This window comes from Gastrolobium bilobum, unplaced genomic scaffold (genome assembly GCF_033153095.1).
Source record: "Gastrolobium bilobum isolate Gb01-03AN ecotype WA unplaced genomic scaffold, APGP_CSIRO_Gbil_v1 utg20776, whole genome shotgun sequence".
NCBI lineage: Eukaryota > Viridiplantae > Streptophyta > Magnoliopsida > Fabales > Fabaceae > Gastrolobium > Gastrolobium bilobum.
This window is the reverse complement of record NW_026899680.1, coordinates 16,406-34,816: the sequence shown is the minus strand read 5'-3', so window position 1 is coordinate 34,816 and position 18,411 is coordinate 16,406. Positions and strand designations below refer to the sequence as shown.

At 32.2% G+C, this 18,411-nt stretch overlaps 3 protein-coding genes across 3 annotated transcripts; all 3 read left to right on the top strand.

The window, feature by feature from the left end:
- Positions 1 to 1,517: 1,517 nt before the first annotated feature.
- LOC133292541 (methyl-CpG-binding domain-containing protein 13-like) lies at positions 1,518 to 5,912 on the top strand. The gene is made up of 6 exons (XM_061490960.1): positions 1,518 to 1,601; positions 3,090 to 3,197; positions 3,299 to 3,394; positions 3,900 to 4,049; positions 4,348 to 4,492; positions 4,867 to 5,912. The coding sequence occupies exons 1-6, from the start codon at positions 1,518 to 1,520 to the stop codon at positions 5,910 to 5,912; spliced, it is 1,629 nt and encodes a 542-aa protein (XP_061346944.1).
- A 1,195-nt stretch (positions 5,913 to 7,107) lies between these two features.
- LOC133292538 (uncharacterized) lies at positions 7,108 to 11,003 on the top strand. Its single transcript, XM_061490956.1, has 3 exons — positions 7,108 to 7,257; positions 7,630 to 7,807; positions 10,930 to 11,003. Exons 1-3 carry the CDS (start codon positions 7,108 to 7,110, stop codon positions 11,001 to 11,003), a joined length of 402 nt encoding a protein of 133 aa, XP_061346940.1.
- Positions 11,004 to 12,151: 1,148 nt separating this feature from the next.
- On the top strand, positions 12,152 to 17,963 carry LOC133292540 (uncharacterized). Its single transcript, XM_061490959.1, is given in 5 exon segments — positions 12,152 to 12,265; positions 12,581 to 12,632; positions 12,635 to 12,661; positions 12,664 to 12,711; positions 17,899 to 17,963. Coding segments are annotated over 5 exon segments (306 nt in total).
- Positions 17,964 to 18,411: the final 448 nt, after the last annotated feature.

The window sequence follows — 18,411 nt, the reverse complement described above, 5'->3', positions numbered from 1 at the left end:
AAAAAAGCTGAACATAAAGGTGAAAATTGCATTATATCTACCTAGTTTAAAAAATACAACCGAATAAACTGAAATCGCATAATTAGCACAAAAATAATAGTACCATACCAAAGGGTGATTGTGACTTTGGAAGTTGGGATGAAGCCAAACATGGTTGAAAGCAGTGGGACAAATAGGTATTTTAAACTAAATTTGATGGTAATTAGCTCCGCAAAGTACAAGTGAAAAATGAAGAAGGAATTTCTCAAAAAAAAAAACAGTGATAAGAGATGTAAAGTGTATGGGGAAAGCCTTTACCGAAAAAAAAAGAGGGTATGGGAAAAGCAGACAAAGAAACACACGATTGATAGATTATACGATTAAGACGAGAATTCAATTTTTATATTGTGGTGAGCTTTATATTTATTAAAAAAAAAAAAAAAAAAATTTGTACGCAAATCAAAGAATCACAATATGAGAATTGAATTTTCGTGCAGAAAATATTTTCTCATAAAGTAAATATTCAACCCAATGCAAGCACCCGAAGATATAAAAAAGAAAACATAGAAATACTAAATAATCTTATATTTTTTCAATAATTCTTTTAATATTTAATAAAAATAAAAATATACAATACCTTAAAAACATAAACAAATTCAAAGTCAGCCAATGCAAGCACGTGAACACAAAGAAAACATAAAAATTATTATTATATTTTTGATTTATAATTATTAAGAACATATTTAGATTTGATTATTATTAAGCAAATACAACAGGTTACATATCAATTTACATTATTATTAATCAAGTAGAGTAAAAAATAATTACTTCAATTCAATTCGCTTAATCCTTATATTATATATATATATATATATATATTTATATATATATTTATATATATATATATATATTAGATACATGCCTTAATCCTTATATTTTATATGGAATTATTTGAAAATAAAAACCTAATAATTGCTATTAAAAATTAAATTATGAGATCAATATCATTTTCAAATATCTTATGTAATTAATGCAATCCATTGTGCATGTCAGTGGCGCATAAAAAACATGTGCAATTGTCATGCGGTAAACTTTCGTGAATTATGCTCGTGATATGCACTAGATATGTAAGCAACTAGCGAAAACTTGCCACATGACACCTTCTTGCTATGTAATTAATTGTGCATCATATACTTGCGCAGTTGATTACATAAGTGGCATAAAATATTCAAAAATATCATTGATCCGAAAATTTATTGTTTTTAATTGCAAATATTAAGATTTTTTAGCCAAATTATTTGTCTCATCTAATTTTCTGATACCTCTAAAACGTGTCATTGATCACGTGATCATGCAAGTTTTTTATTTGTTTTGTCCGAATGCTCCACTATTTTGGTTCTGACTCGGTGGTAGGTACTAGGCTAGTGGCACACACTATACACACAACACGAGAGAAAGATACTCTCACACATACCTGTTCACAGACACATAGAGGCACTTACTCTTGATTCTCCGGCCATCGGAGGCTCGCTGGAGGCATGGAGGACCCAAACTCCGATGACTGGCTGCCACCAGGTTGGACTGTGGAAGTGAGGGTGAGAAAGAATGGTAAGAGAGACAAGGTAATTGAGGTTTGACCCACCAATGATCTTGCTCCTTTGCTTTCTTTTCTTCTTATGATGTTGTTTTCAAAATGTAAGATCTTGTGACTTGGATAGCCTAGTTAGTTCTATTTTACTGCTGGGAGTGAAAATTTTGAAACTTTGTTTCTGTTGCACATGACAATCTTATTATGGTCGTGGTATGTTTTGTCTTTTGTTGTCGGTATAATTGTTGTTGCTTTGTAACCTCTAATGTTGCTTAAGTTTTCAGAAAATTTCAAGAAAGGGTCAAAATTTAAGAGCTGCATGGATATTAAGGAAGTTTTATTACTTGTCTTTTTTAGGTGTGTTACTTGCTTGGCATTTAAGATTTAATCTATGCTTTGCATGTTGTTTATGGACCGTTTTGACTAAGTCTCCAGCAAATTCGTGTTCTTCATTGAAGTTTTTAAATGGTCATAGGCTTTGGATGTGTTTTTTTTTATTGTTAGTGGGTCAAGAGGAAAAGAATCTTAAATGTAAGAAGAGATTTTCAGGTCTTATTTTCCCCTGGCTAGTTGGGGTTAGTAAACTATTACAATGTTTTGCATGTTTGTTGAGAATATTGAATGCCTTTACGACTGTGAAACTGGCTGAAAGTATAATGAAGCTAGACGCAATGGAAGAAAAAGGAAAGAATTGGAAGGTGTTTCAACTCAACTTTGCTATTCTAGATGGATTTAAGTTAGTTATTATTATTGGCTGGTTCATTTGGTAGCTCTTAAATTTTCAATAAAAATCTTTTTCTTCCCTTTTCTTGAGGCCAAAGATGGACAAGTGAGAAAGTCATCATTCTGCTTTCCCTCCTATTATAGTAATGTGTCTAAACAAGGTATTGTGTGTTTCCATCTATATGTTTTCGTTACACTATTTTTCATTTAATCCCTCCAGATGAGCTGTTAAAGAAATCGAGTTATCAGTGTCATTCAGTGTGATTTCATCAGTGATGGCATAATAATACCCTTTATTGCCGTCAAATGTTGGGTCTAGTAAATTCTACTGAGATTGAAAGGGTCATGAAAAGTGGCTGATCAGGTATTTCATGTCCAATAGGCAGTGAATAGACAAGCAATATAATCTAATATTCTATCTAAAAAAATGATCATGTCATATTTGGGGTCATTTTTATTTTATTCTAATACATGGTTACTTTTCAGAAACAAAGATCAATCTGGTTCTAGATTCTGGAAGCATTGTTGTTTCTAAATTCAGTTATCTACTTTGTTAGTTGATTCTTAATGTCTCTATTTGTATTTTATTTGATTTGAAATGCAAATCTTTCCACTTTAGCATCTTTTACCTGCTAATGATTCTTGGTAAAACCATTGTGTTCAACCTTTTATCTTTCTTGGAGTTCAATCATTGCTTGGCAGTAATTTTATGTTTGATTGAGCCAAGAAGACATAATCGTAGAAACTCTTTATCTAAGATGATTCAGCTCAATTCTTATTAAAGTTATATTTATTGCAGTATTACATTTCCCCCTCAAGTGGACTAAAATTCAATTCGAAGGTAGAGGTATTTCGTCATCTTGACTATGTTCAGAACAAAGCCAGCATCCAGAGAATCTCGCACAATGTCTGTCAACAAAATCTTCTTTTGATGGCATTATTTATGTTTAATATCCATCTGGTGTATTAACTTATGTGGGAAAACTTTGGTTATTCAAAGCAATCTAGGTTGTAGTTGAGAAAGGTATTGCAGAAGGGTTACCACCGGGATGGATGAAAAAGACCAGAATCACAACAAAAGGAGACACGATTAGAAGAGATCCGGTAAACAATACCTCACCACTTTCTCCTGAATATTGTACTCAAACATTCATTAAAGGGTGGAGGGGAGTAAAGAGGAAGTAAAAAATTATTTCAAGTGGTCATCACAATTTCTCTTATAGTGTTGTAATTAGTTTCCAGAAAACACCTCTTTGCAATTATGCAAGGGTAAGGCTGCGTACAAGGATTGCCTCCACCCCACACTCGCTAGTCGAGTTTAACGGAGAGTGGTTTTTTGTTGTTGTTGTTGTAATTAGTTTCACATCTTTTAGTTCAGTCATGCTATTATTTAAGTTAGTCTATATAATAGACCGATTATACTAAATTCATATTTTCCCATATTCCAAGTTGGTAGACTCTGCATTTGCACAATCTTATGCCTGCCTTTGAGCACTTAAGAGTACGAGGATGCAGATCTTTATTATCATTGTTTATGCTTTTACATATATCACCTGCCTAACCACTATAAGAATAACTTGCTCTTCTAAATTATATGCTTTCTATGCAGTACTACATTGATCCTGTAAGTGGCTATGCATTCCGCTCGATAAAAGGTGTTGAACACTATCTTAAATCTGGGGAGATTGGGAGGAGGAGCGCATTCAAGCCAAAAGACCAAGATGACAGTGATATAGAGTTAAAAGCTGACAAATTCTCTGTAAGGGTGGCCACAATTATGCTTCTTGTAGTTTATATGTCTATTTAGTCTCATATGCTAAACTTTCCCTTCCACTTGCCCGGGCTGTGTAGGGGGACTCTAAATTCCAGTACAAAGGACTAAAATCACTCATCTTATTCATATGATGCAAATTGATGTCTTAATTATTAATACGTCATCTTCTCTTGCTGAAATTATTTTCAGCTTCCAGTGATATTGTTAAAATCTTTTGTCTTAAAATTATTTCTCCACCAAGACTTCTACTTTTACAATCTTCCTGTCTACGATTTGTTCGCAGTCAGCAGGTGTAAGCACAAAACCGACATTATCAGTTAGCATGAGTCACAGCTCAGATTTTGACATGATAGTCAATGACCAACAAGTTCCAAGACCTGCAAGTGTAGGGAAATATACTCCAATGCCTATCTCTGAACATATTTCCAGTCAGTGTAAAGTTCCCAACTTTTCTCTTTTTTCTTTTGAATTTAACAATACTGACTCCATCTAATTAGGTGCACAACTAAATGCTACTATAATGGCCTTCATCAGTTCAGTGTTGTTCTCAACTTATGTTTGGGGAGTAACATTAACTAATTTACATTGTATACAGTTCTTTCCTGCTAGTTTATGCTATCTCCTGCAAAAATTTTGCTCATTATAGTTTTGTATTTGAGTCTGGTTTAACAACAAAGATTTGAACTCTTGTTTTTTAAATTAAGGTAACGTGAAATAGGTTTTGCATTTGTCATAGCTTTTTCTTTATCCATGTTAATATATAAAGATCTTGCATATGATGTATGTTTATTACATGATCTAGGTGCAGTGGGCACAGAATTGACCAGTTCAGTTCTATCACGAGATGAAAGTTCAGATCAGAAAGAAGGGAAGGATGGTTTAACTGGAAGCACTTTAGTTCCTGGTTGCACAGATGAAGATGCCCAAGAGAACCCAGTTCAAGAAAATGCAGAGACAAAACATGGAACTGAAAAATCCCAAACCCGAAATCGCCAGCGCAAATATAAGAAAGAGATAAATTTACCTCGCCGTGCTTCAAAGCGTCTTGCTGGAATTAAGGTTGATCCAGTTCCAGAACTTAAAACAAGAAATCGACCACGTCGAGCTGCAGTTAAACAATCAGGTGAGGAAGAAACCATCATAAATGCTGATAAATCCCCAAACATCTTGCCTAATGATCTTGCAAAACAGTGTAATGTACTTGGAGATGAGTCAGGAAATGGAAACAAGGTTGATGCAATGTTTGATTACAACCTTGACATTCCCCTCAGAGAAATACTAACAGATCCATGTATTGCATTTGCAATACAAACTCTCACTGGAGTAACATTTGAAACCTCCAAAAACTCTCAAATTTCATCTGAAACTTTGGCTGCTGCTGAAGGGAATGGTAAGAAAACCAATGGGTTGAATGATGATAAGGAAAGATGCAATGTGTTTTCATCTCCAGAAAACTATGCCATTCCACAACAAGAAGCTGGTGTTGCAAAAAATGATGATAAGGCCAATGAGAATGCAGGATCATCTTCTGAAAAGACACTTGGTATTTCATGGATGGATCCATGTATTGAATTTGCAATAAAAACTCTCACTGGAACTGTCCCATTAGATTCTGATCAAAATCCTAAGAACTGCCTTCAACAGCAACTGAGCTCATCAAACACCCAACATAGTGACATGGCCTTGTCAAGTGATCACTATTGCAACCAATACTTTGGCACACAGAATCCAATGTTTAGAAAGTCTTTTGTGGATCCAACAATGCAACACACCAGAAATGTTGGCATGGGAAATTCTGCAGGAGCCAGACTTCCACATTGTGGTGAAGATAGAAGGAATGTTTGCTAGGAGATCAGCAATCAGCTTTTGCTCTGAACTAACGTAAGATTGTGCAGTTAGGAATCTTTGTAAAAAGGCCACCCCATGAAACCTTGAAACCTAGTTCTTTTTGTTGTGTTTTGGTATGTAATCCTTTAATATGGTCCTATGTATTGTAGAATATGTTCTCAAGCCCTCAGGTAGTTTTCAACTTTCATGTTAGCTTTGACTGGAGAACTGGGGTCTAATCTAAGTTGACTTTTGTAGAATCTTCCCACTTGTGACATAATGATAGGACTTAACTTAAGAATTCCATTCCTCAAGACATAAAAGTAAATAGATAAATCATTTTATATTAAATCCCGACTAACGAAGATAGGTTAGATGATTTTTTTTGTATGCAGCAATATACAAAGAATTTATTTAAACAAGTGAAATTGTTAATGCTTTCTCCTTAAAGTTAAGGAAGGCAAAAATTGTAAAATAGCGTATAGCTAATTAATTTATGGGTAAAGTATTTATTCAATTAATCTGGAGATGTGACTTCAAAAATTATGTCATTTTAAATTAATAAAGGGTGTTTTTCATAATTTTATTTATTTTTTTATCATATGAATTTTATCGAAATACTCTTCATTAATTCTTCTAAAATTACAGAAATATTCTTCATTAATTCAAAACGATGTAGTTTTAAGAGTCACTGGATATAACTTATCTTCAATGACCGGAGAAATACTTTCCTCTTAATTTATGCTACCAAATTATTTCTATTCATATAAAACATGAATAAAATATCCCCAGGATATGTACATCTTAAAGAAGATTTATATAAAATGTGCTGATTTTCTAGTTAAGAATGTGTAGATCTAATCTTTTATGCTATCTTTGGACTTGGAGAAAAAGAAACCCTAATTTTCTTTTAAGCTTAAATTCATATTACTTAAGTTTTATGAATTTCGTCCTAATTTAATTGAAGCACAGATCAACAAAAATAATATAATTTTTTTTATATTATTAATTAATCACATATTTTCATACTATTATGAAAAAAAAAAAACTCTATGACAGTGACATTATATACCAAACATTTTTTTTTCAAAGATGTGAGAAAACAACAATGATTAGAAATTAGAATGAATCTACCGAATTGGCGGGAAAAGGAAGCCACTTTGCCGCCAATAAAACTCTCTATCTGTTAACCCTGTTGAGAGAGAGCAAGAGAGAGATGCAGATTCGTCTGAGGTGTAACTGTGAGGAAGGAACGTGCAAAGAATGGGGCATTGTTGAACTGCAAGGCGTGGTGGAACCACAACCTGGTTTTGAGGTTTCCCTTTCCAACATTCAAATTGGCACTCTCTGTCGTCCTTCTTCTCAGGTATTAATTATTTCTTAATTTAATTTAATTTTTTTAATATTTTATTTAATTGAAATAGAACAAATATTAATAGAATGAAAGTTATTTAGTTAAATATAGTTATATTCTAGCCACTAGTATTGGTCAAGAATTTGGCTAGTCTGTGTGAGCTCATAGTTTTAAATCTTAATGCCATTTTTGTATCCAAAAAAATATAGTTATATTCTTTTAATATTTGTATAATTATTTTGACACCAAACCAAATTAAACCATCAATTTACCCTATTGAATCAAGTCAAATTTTTTAAACTGAATCTGTACAATACCTGCTGCAAGATTTTTTTATTTTTTTTAACCCTGTGATTTTGGTAAATTGATGTCTTTGTTGTTCAGGAAGTGTACACTTTCACTGTTGGGTACCATGAACTAACAGGGTCAAAGGTTCCCTTAAAGAAGCCAATGGTGGTGCTCAAGAAAATAAAGCAACCGGATGGAGAGGTGGAACTGCAAGTTGTTGGAATCATTCGACATCGGATTCTGTTCAAGAACAGACCAAAAGCCATCATTTCGAGTTAAGACATTTTTCCTCTCATTTTATTAGCCCTTCTCCGAATATGTTTTTCTTTTTCCAGAGGACAGTTGTGAAGCAACATTTGACACTTCAAAAAGTTTGTCAATATTTCCAAGCTTTTTGGTGTGTCCATTGTAAGAGAGATCCTTAGGTACATTTAGGTGTAATACAATATCATCCAAGTTTGTCCTAGTTACATACTGGTCCTGACTACGTTATCCTAGATTTGCTTTGGTCGAGTCTCCTAAATTTTTATGTGGATGAAACTTTCAAATATTATTCATGATAAATTCAGAGATGTTATAGATTTTGCTCTGAATACTTGCATTTTCAATGTTATATTTTTCTACCGGTTCTTGAGGCAGGCTGCTGATAATCCCAAACACTTTGCTGAGTTGCCTTTCTAGCATTTTTTACTTCTCCCTCCAACATTCATGAGTTGACTTTGCAACCATGTTTTGCAGGGCCTAAATATATTATTTGGTTAATTTTTCATTCATAAGAGTTAATTTATAATAAGTTTAAAATTTAGTGAGCTGTAATTTAAAGGGGAGTGTTAGAAGTATTGTAAATAGGGTGTTAATAAGTTTCACATAGTTATATATTAGTGTTATGTACTTGTTATAATCTCTATATAATAAAACCTCCACTATGCAATTGTTACACAGATTTAAACATTATGAATCTATTTCACTTTATTCAACAACAATACTTGCTGAAAATTCAAACATGAGTTGCGTAGTTTTATATTAGTTAAAAATGGATCAAGATGAAAATCTTATCACTGGAAAAGTTCATAAATTTAATGTCTTTTTAAGGTACAGTATTGAAATGAAATGTTAAATCCATTTGAAGTGGGATTTTGCCTTACCCTTTGATTCCTTGCAAGGGCTTTAATCTCCCCCAATCACTTAACAATAGATTACCCTGAGACAACTTCAATGATACTATAATCTAACAGTATTATCTTAAAGCTGGTATAGCTAAGAATTTCTTCCATTGGTTTCTGGTTTAGGAGAAATGTTATTCCTCTATATCCTTAGACCTCTTGCTATTTATACAACTTTTGAGAATAGAGGGAGAGGGGACGGGGAAATAAGATTTTTGGAATAGGCGTACGGGAGAAGTATATTGATTTATGAGATTAATGTTTCTCATATCGTAAGAGATAATTTTATTCCCTATATATACATAAAAGTATGTAGGGTTTATATTTTTTTTTCTCTTTCTTCTTCTCATATAGCCTCACATGAGTCCTATACATTTTTATGTATATATAAGAAATAAAATTATTTCCTACAACATGAAAGATATTAAACCCCTGATTTAAATATAAAAATATAATTTCTCATAAAAGTGGATGGAACCTTTGAGGAGAATAGAGAAAAAAATAACAAGTGAATTCCATCAAATTTTTTATGTATGCGAGTCAATCTTATCTCATTCTAACATGAGAAACTATATCCTCTTTAAATATATGAATGACGAAGTTGTAGATTTTGCAAACAACCCATTATGCTTTGGAGTAGTTGTCACTCACTAGTATGTGGTCCGAGATTTGCACCAACATATGTACCCAACCAAGAAGAACACCTCACTGATATTAGGATTTAATTATTCTTCATTGTTATTGTGAAATATTATCCTCTAATAATATATTGTCCCATCGTTAGAAGATTATGACTATAACTATTTAAAAGGGTAACTTTCTTGGTAATGTATCAACAAATGATTATATGGGTTAGTGTAATGGATCAAAATTGATCCCATGATGGACTAGTTTTATATTTCAGTCGATCTTGCCCAACATCAAGGCATGGACTAGACTCAATATAATTGGATGCCTTCACTTAGGCTCTCTTTTCCTTTGTACTTATGTCTGAAAAAGATTTTGCTATTGCAATATGTGCCTATCTTAGAGTGGGCCTCACATAGTTTCTTTCTGTTTTATAGCTTATATTGCAACCACAAGGGCACTTCCTATCTTGGCATTGCAAGAAAAATCCTTTAATCATTCCTACTCCATCTATTTAGTCACGCCACCTTTTCTCCTTATCCTCTTCAATTTTCTGAATCAAGATGATCACTCCTACCCGTAAAAAAGTGCTTGCTAATCTTTGCATATATAGTGGATTTTCTCTGCTTCAATGAAGCAATCCCAATTATCTTTACATGCTTGTTCACTAGTGCATGTCCTCATTTTCAAATTAGATGCTTTTTCGAGCCTTGTCTTTAAGTAACCCAATATTCAATATAACTTATAGTAGGTGGACACGTGGATCATACAAATCCTTTTAAGTTCATAACAAATTAACTATAAAAAGCAATAATCCTAGTCCATATTTTATTTTATCTAACTTCTAACATGATGCACACTTCAAATATCTAATGTCCAATTTTTGTGGCATTGATAAATTGTTTCTCCAAATCTAGAACTTTAACTGTACTTATAGAAAAGGTTGTACACTTTTTTATTGGAAGAAAGATTCTACTTCTACACTTTGAAAGGTTGTCCCATAAGCGATTGTTTACACCTTCACACACCAAGGTCGAGAAAGAAGAAATTAACAGATTCTTGGTGTGAAGTGATCGGTGCTTTTGATATTTCTTTCAAGCCCCATTAGTTATGCATACTTTCATTCTCTCTCTTATATATAATATTCTAGGGAAATTTTATTCTTTTCCGAACTCATAAGATGTATCAATTTATGTTTCATATGTTATTAAAAACATTTTATACTTAATTTACAAGGCTAGGAGCTACAATTTAGTGTTGTGCTTATCACGCATAATTGAAAGGGAAACTAGCAATCAAGTTATTTAAAATATTCTAAATTTTTAATTTTAAAACTCTAGACCAGAATTAAGAGCTGTAGTTAGCAAACTCACTGTATAAAATGCCTGGCTCTGTTTAACATACAAGTGTGTTTGTTGTCTACTTATAATGGGAATTATAGGGTATTAGAGAATAGTTAACATAGAGGTACTTGATACATTGATTGCTTACAAACAATGGCAATTCTAACCATATATTTTTGCATTATGTTTATTCTCTGGTCCCCATTTGCCATACCTTATATTTCTATGAAATTGGAGGCCAATTCTTTCCATTGCTTTTCAAGAGCCACATATAACATTCACGGAAAGACAAAAGCCTATCATGTTAGGCTCTGTTCCTTCAAATCAAAATGCATGACATTCATCGTCCTTCAACGAAGTCATTCCCTTTCTATAACTTGCAATAAAAAATCAGCCACTTGTGATTGATTATTGGTTAAGTTAGAAGAATCTCATACGGTAATGTATATATAACATTTTATCTACAATAAAAAATTATAGCTTATTTAAAAAAAAAAAAAAAAAAATTATAGCTTCCCTTCTTAACAATATGTTACATCAACAATTGAAGTAAAGATTATCATAATTGTTGCCTTGCTAACAGTTATGTAAATTTGACGTGCAAATATACATGATAACAAGTAGTAATGGGGTATTTTAGACCCTAATATCATTTTCACAAGGATCTTGGTGTTTAGATTCAAATTAAACTAGTAATTGCTTTGACGGAATTTGGACTAAAAAGAATAAAAATAAAAATAAATTCTAAACAATGAAATGCTAAACTAAACTAACTGAAAATGTTATTGTTTTTGAAAAGTTTTTGTGATTGAGTAAAAAAAAATTTGTGAGTCAAAAAAATCAATTGATAGATAAAATGAGTAATTAACAAGAAATGTAAATTTTTTTTTTATCTTTTCTGATGCAAGAATTTTTGTGTAAAGAAAACTTAATGGATGAGTAACAATGCTTTAGAACAAAGAAGTAAAAAAAATGTGTTGTTCAAAATATTTTAAAAATGGGTTGAATCTTCGATTTCTCCTCCCCAAAGTACCTAAATTAGGGGTGTGCAAAATAATCAAAAAATTAAACCGAACCGTTCTTAAAATTATCGGTTTTTAAAAATCAATTCATGAACCGAATCGGTTTTTAAAGAACCAGTTCATGAACCGAACCGGTTTTTAAAACCAGTTTAAGAACCGAACCACTTTGAACCGAACCGTTTTCGAACCGAACCGAATCGTTTTCAAATCGAATCAAATTGATTTTTATAATTTTATTTTTAAAATATGGTCGACCCGGACCGGTTCCGAACTGAACCAGTTTTGAACCGAACCAAATCACTTTCGAGCCGAACCATTTAAACCAATTCGGTTTGATTTTTCAAAAAAATTTGGTTCGATTCGATTCACATCCCTGACCGAAATGAATGAATTTGTTACCAAGTTGCTTAGTTTTCATCAATTGTTTTCAGTTGACTAGCTCAATGATTAATGTGAGTAAGGAATGTGCAAAGAATGGAGCATTGTTGAACTGCAAGGCGAGGTGGAACCACAGCCTGGTTTTGAGGTTTCCCTCCCCAACCTTAAAATTGGCACTCTCTGCCGTCCTTCTTCTCAGGTATTAATTATTTCTTGATTTAATTTTATTTTTAATATTTTATTTAATTGAAATAGAACAAATATTGTGTATAAAAAAAAAATAGCACAATTATTAATAGAATGAAAGTTATTTAGTTAGATAATAGTTATATTCTTTTAATAATTGTATAATTATTTTGAAACCAAATGAAATTAATCCGTCAATTTACCCTATTGAATCAAGTCAGTTTTTAAAACAATGATTTTGTACAGTACCTGCTGCAAGAAATTTAATTTTTTTTAACCCAGTTATTTTGGTAAATTGATCTTTTGAATTCATGTTTTTGTTGTTCAGGAAGTGTACACTTTCACTGTTGGGTACCATGAATTGACTGGATCCAAGGTTCCCTTAAGAAAGTAAAGCAACCGCATGGAGAGGTCGACATCGGATTCTGTTCAAGAACATACCAAAAGCCATCATTTCTAGTTAAGACATCTGTCCACTCATTTCATTAGCCCCCTTTTGGAATATGTTTTTCGTTTTATAGAGGACAGTTGTGAAGCAACTTGACTCTTCAAAAAGTTTGTCAACATTTCTAAGTTTTTTTGTGTGTCCTTTTTTGAGAGATTCTTAGGTACATTAATGTGTAATACAATATCATTGAATTTTGTCCCTGTTAGTTCCTATAGTTATTATTATCCATACTGGAAGATAATTGTTAGAAGAACTATTGAAAATAGGGGTTTTAAAAAGACAATTGTGAGATTTGGTACTCTTTGTGTTTTGATTTTATCTCTTTTATATGCAAATATAATATCGAGGGGGAGAAATTTATAAATTGCAATCTCTAGTGTCGGATTGTCTTAGATGTTGCGTGACCCTGACTTTGTCTTAGATATGCTTTAGTTGGATTTTTTAAGCTTTAGTATTGTCGAAGCTTCCAATTTAGTTTTTGTTGTGAATGCTTGCATTTCCAGCTCAGTCTCTTGTTTGTTGGTTATACAATATTTTTCAACCTGCTTTCCAAGCTGATAGACATTTCAGCCACCGTATTAAATTGCCTTTCCAGTATTTTTTATTTCTCTGATATCTCCAGTATTTCTGAGGTTACTTTGCAACCATTTTTGTAGAAACCAAATATATTATTTTATTTATTTTTCATTTGTAAGAATTGTTGTCGAAGAGAGAGGGTGAATGATCACCAAAAGACTTGAATCCGAATCTAATAGAAATTAAAACAGAATTATCAAATACAGTGCAATAAAGAAAATAGAACAGACTCACAATACAGGTTTAGAGTGAACACAGTATGCAAAATAGTGGAAGAAATCCGAGTCCAACACAGTTGTCTCCTTAAAGCAATTTGTTCCTTTACTATTGCCGAAGGTAGATGAACAAGTGTCTCCTAGGATAAAACAAATTGCGTCTAAAGGATATGGCAACTATCAACCAAGAGCTGTATGAGGAATTACAGGGATGGATGTCTACACAGGTGAAGGAAAAAATCGGCACAGTAATAATGCAGAAAAATTGAATGAATTTTCTGAAGGGAGGAGCGTCTATATATAGACACCAGAAAGTCACGATGAACATCGCCGGCGAACCGCCACGTTGGACGGCGTCCAAACAGTGCGACCGGTGACCGGTTCGGTTCAAATTTAACTGAATGCACCGGTTCGGTTCAAAAAATGGCGGGTAGCAACGTTTCGGTTTTAATATTCCAGAGGGAAGCAACGGATATGAACATGATTAGTAGTGCCCCAAGGGGCAATTTAGAAGTGTGAGGTGGGAGCTTATATACTCTCTTACCTCTTATTACTTGTCCAAAGTGAGACTCCTTAAAACCCACACACCCTTTCATCTTTTCTCTTTTCTTTTTCTTTCCAAACCCCTTCTTATCCATAACCCATGAAGAGTTTTATACTTAAAATTCTAACAAGAATTCATTTGTATCAAATTTAAGGATTAGTAAGTTTAAGTTTAAGGGGAAGTGTTAGAAGTGTTGAAAATAGGCTGCTAAGAAGTCTCAAATAGTTATATTACTATAGTATTGTAACACATGGATTTAAACCGTGTATTTTTTTCATGTTATTCAATAACAATAATTGTTAAAAATTTAAGTATGAATTGTTAAGTTGTATATTGGTTAGAAATGGATAAAAGTGGAAATAAACATAAATTTAATGTCTTTGAAATTTAGGGTTGAGATATATATAATGGTAAGTGTACTTAAAATGATTTTTTGCCTATTGGTTGGAAGAATCCCTTGCAATGTTTTAATTTCCCCTGAACACTTAACAATAGAATAGATTACCCTCACACAACTCCAATGATACTGAACTAGTCAAAAAATGAGAATGGATGTCTGTTGTCCATACAAGTGAAGTATATTGGGCTTTGTTATGGCTGAGGAGTGAATTTGAGAGAAAATAATCCATTTTGTGAAATTAAGACCTTTATTTATTGGATGAGAGAAATTTTCTTTCGGCATGAAAAATATGATGTCATAACAATTTTATAATGTGAATCCCACTGTAGTGTGAGGCTAAGTGATATCTGACGTGTAAGTGTCATGCGTGCATGAGAGATATGAGAAAACATGTGTATAAAGTAGTCATATTCACCCCATGTCAAGTGTTTGTGATCTTGACGGGTAACCATTTAAATTAGCGCGATGTAGAACCTTAAGTGTTCATAAAAGTGGTATAACTAAGATTTTTTTTCATTGGTTTAGGGTTTAGGAGAAATTTTATTCTACATAAAAATCCTTATTAGACTTCTTATTGTTGTTACAACTTTTGAAAAGAGAGAGGAATGAGAGGAATTTGGGTGCTTCGAAAACATCACTTACTCAGTCTTCCCTTCTCACAAATGGGAAGGGTAAGAAAAAAAAAAAAATATATATATATATATATATAGATAAAAAAAAAATATTTCTCCTAATGAGAAGGACCACCAAAAATATAAAGTGATCTTCACTTTAGATTTTTTCGAGAGGGGAGGAAGAAATAAGACTGTATCGGATAGGTGTACGGGACAAGTGTACGGATTTAAATGTATGAATGACAAAGTTGAAAATTTAGGAAGCAACCCGTTATGCTTTGGATTAGTTGTCACTCACTTCTATGTGGTCCGAGATTCGAAGCAACATATGAACCCAACCAAGAAAAACACCTCACTGATATTCGGGTCTAATTTTACTTCATTGTTAATGTGAAATATTATCCTCTAATACTTCATTGTCCCATCGTTAAAAGATTATATGACTATAACTATTTAAAAAGTAACTTTCTTGGTAATGTATCAACAAATGGTTATATGGGTAGTGTAATGGATCAAAATTGAAGCCATAATAGACTAGTTTTATATTTCTTGCTCAACATCAAGACATGGAAGTTTCAATTTAATTGACCAATAATTGGAAGCCTTCACTTAGGCTCTCTTTTCCATTGTACTTATGTCTATGAAAAAGATTTTGCTATTGCAATATGTGCCTATCTTATGGTGGGTCTCACATGGTTTCTTTCTGCTATCCAGCTTATATTGCAACCACAAGGGCACTTCCTATCATTGGCATTGCAAGAAAAAACCTTTAATCATTCCTACTCTATCTATATAGTCACGTCACCTTTTCTCCTTCTTATCCTCTTCAATTCTCTGAATCAAGATGATCACTCCTACCCATAAAAAAGTGCTTGCTAATCTTTGCATACATAGTGGATTTTATCTCTACTTAAATGAAGCAATCCCAAGTCTCTTTACATGCTTGTTCACTAGTACATGTCCTCATTTTCAAATTAGATGCTTATCCTAGTCTTGTCTTTAAGTAACCCAATATTCAATGTAACGCATAGTAGGAGGACGCGTGGAGCATACAAATCAAGTTCAAAACAAAAGATCAATTATTTTAAATTAACTATAAAAAGCAACAATCCTAGTCATATTTTATTTTATCTAACTTGTAACATGATGCGCACTTCTAATATCTTATGTTCAATTTTTGTAGCGTACGGTCATAAATTGTTTATCCAAATCCAGAACTTTAACTGCACTTGAATAAAAGATTCTACACTCTCTTTTTTATTAGAAGAAAAAGATTCTACGGTTTAAAAGGTTATCCCATACGCCATTGCTTACACCTCACACACCAATGTGGAGAAAGAAGAAATTAACAGATTCTTGGATTAAAGTGATAGGTGCTTTTTATATTTCTTTCAAGCTCCATTAGTTACGCATCCATTCAATCTCTCTCTTATATACACTTCAGGGCATTTTTTTTTTCCAAACTCACAAAATGCATCACTTTAGGCTTTTTTTTATCCTTCTATGAAATAACATAAACATATCATTTGTTTAATATTTTTTACAAATTATTTATTAATCTAATACAAATAAAATGCATACGAAGAATATGTGCATTTAAATCACATATTACCTCCATGCCTGACTGTGCTAAAATCAGCGCAATGCAAAGTGTGCATTCTATTACCACGCATTGTAATCATACATGTATATTTTGTAGAGCACAACGCGTAACAGACGTATTTTGATTTTGGGTTTTATTAATCTCATGTTAAAGGAGATAAGTTATCTCATGTCATAGAGATAAACTTGTGGGCTCCACCACCTGAAAAATAAAAAGAAAAGAAAAGAAAAGAAAAGAAAAAGGTGGCACAGTTATCGAAGGCTGTGTAGGAGAGAAATTTACCACATGTAACATAAGAGTAGTTTTTTCCTTTGATTTTTACACAAGTTATGCATGCGTGATATGCAACTTAAATGCGCATATTTTTCATACATATTTCATTTATATTAGATTGATAAATAATTTCTCAAAAAAAATTAAACAATAATATGTCTTGAATTTTGTATCTGAAGGTAAAAAAGCCCTTCAGTTTATGTTTCATATGTTACAATAAATATTTTATATTAATTTACAAGGCTACCTGCTACAGTTAAGTTACTACCTATTTAGTGCTATGCTTATCGTGAATAGTTGATAGGGAAACAACCAACCAAAGTTATTTAAATTATGCTAAGCTTTTTTAGAAAAACTGGATAAACCATAGGTATTTTTTATGGGATGCAATTTTATTCGAGGTGAAATCAAGATTAAGATTTTAAATTCCTTCTAAAAATGATATTGGTGAAGATCGAATACATACTCTCTCCTTTATTTGTTTAATTCTTATGCACCAATTATGCTACCATTATTTGGTTAAGTTTAGAACAATTTATTCAATTAATGAATTGAATTGGCATAAGTGATTCGTAAATAAGTGAATTATTCTTATTGCGTTAGCAAACTCACGGTATAATCTTGGCTCTGTTTAATAAAGTGTGTTTGTTGCCTAACTGTAACGGTGATTACAGGGAACAAAACTTTGGTACTATTCGAGTATTTAAATGGATACTTCATTTTTTTCATATTTGAATTTATTTTTCTTACCACTTTTAGTAAAAAAAATCATTGAAAAAAGTTTCAAATGTTAAAAAAAGGACGTAATACCAAAGTTTTATTCGATTATAGGATATTAGCGAATAGTTAACATAGATGCATTGATTGCTTACAAACAATAGCAGCTCGAACTATGTTATATTCTTTTGTCCCCATTTGCTATACCTTATATTTTAATGAAATCTGAGGCCAATTCTTTCATTGCTTTTTCAAGAGCCACAGATAACATTCAAGGAAAGACAAAAGCCTATCAAGTTAGGCTCTGTACCTTCAAATTAAAATGCATGACATTCATTGTCATTTTCATTCAACGAAATCATGTTGGACCAGAATGCTCGAGAAGATGAAGGATGCACACTTATCAACCCTTTTTTTAACTTGCAAACAAAAATCAGCCAAAAGCCCTTGTCATTGATCCACATTTGTGATCCTAGAAACCACAGGATTGGTGAAGCACTAATAATGGCAAAAGTGATTGTGAGAGGTTATTGATGCGTCATTATCTTACAATCTGCTTTCTTTATATATATATATATATATATATATATATATATATATATATATATATATATATATTTTGAATTCTTTTTTGGGTTTGATATTTGTTATTTTAAATGACATAAGTTATGTCATTTTAGGAGAGAGATAGACACAAGAAATGAAAATCATAGAAGAAAAAGTGATGATTTTTTTTAAAATTTAAATTTTTAAAAAAATTTATTTTGTG

Coding starts and splice junctions, on each gene's coding strand:
- LOC133292541 (XM_061490960.1), top strand. CDS start 1,518: ATGGAGGACCCAAACTCCGATGACTGGCTGCCACCAGGTTGGACTGTG. Junction 3,395..3,899: donor ACACGATTAGAAGAGATCCG/GTAAACAATACC, acceptor CTTTCTATGCAG/TACTACATTGATCCTGTAAG. Junction 4,493..4,866: donor TATCTCTGAACATATTTCCA/GTCAGTGTAAAG, acceptor TACATGATCTAG/GTGCAGTGGGCACAGAATTG.
- LOC133292538 (XM_061490956.1), top strand. CDS start 7,108: ATGCAGATTCGTCTGAGGTGTAACTGTGAGGAAGGAACGTGCAAAGAA. Junction 7,258..7,629: donor TCTGTCGTCCTTCTTCTCAG/GTATTAATTATT, acceptor TTTGTTGTTCAG/GAAGTGTACACTTTCACTGT. Junction 7,808..10,929: donor ACCAAAAGCCATCATTTCGA/GTTAAGACATTT, acceptor TTGCTTTTCAAG/AGCCACATATAACATTCACG.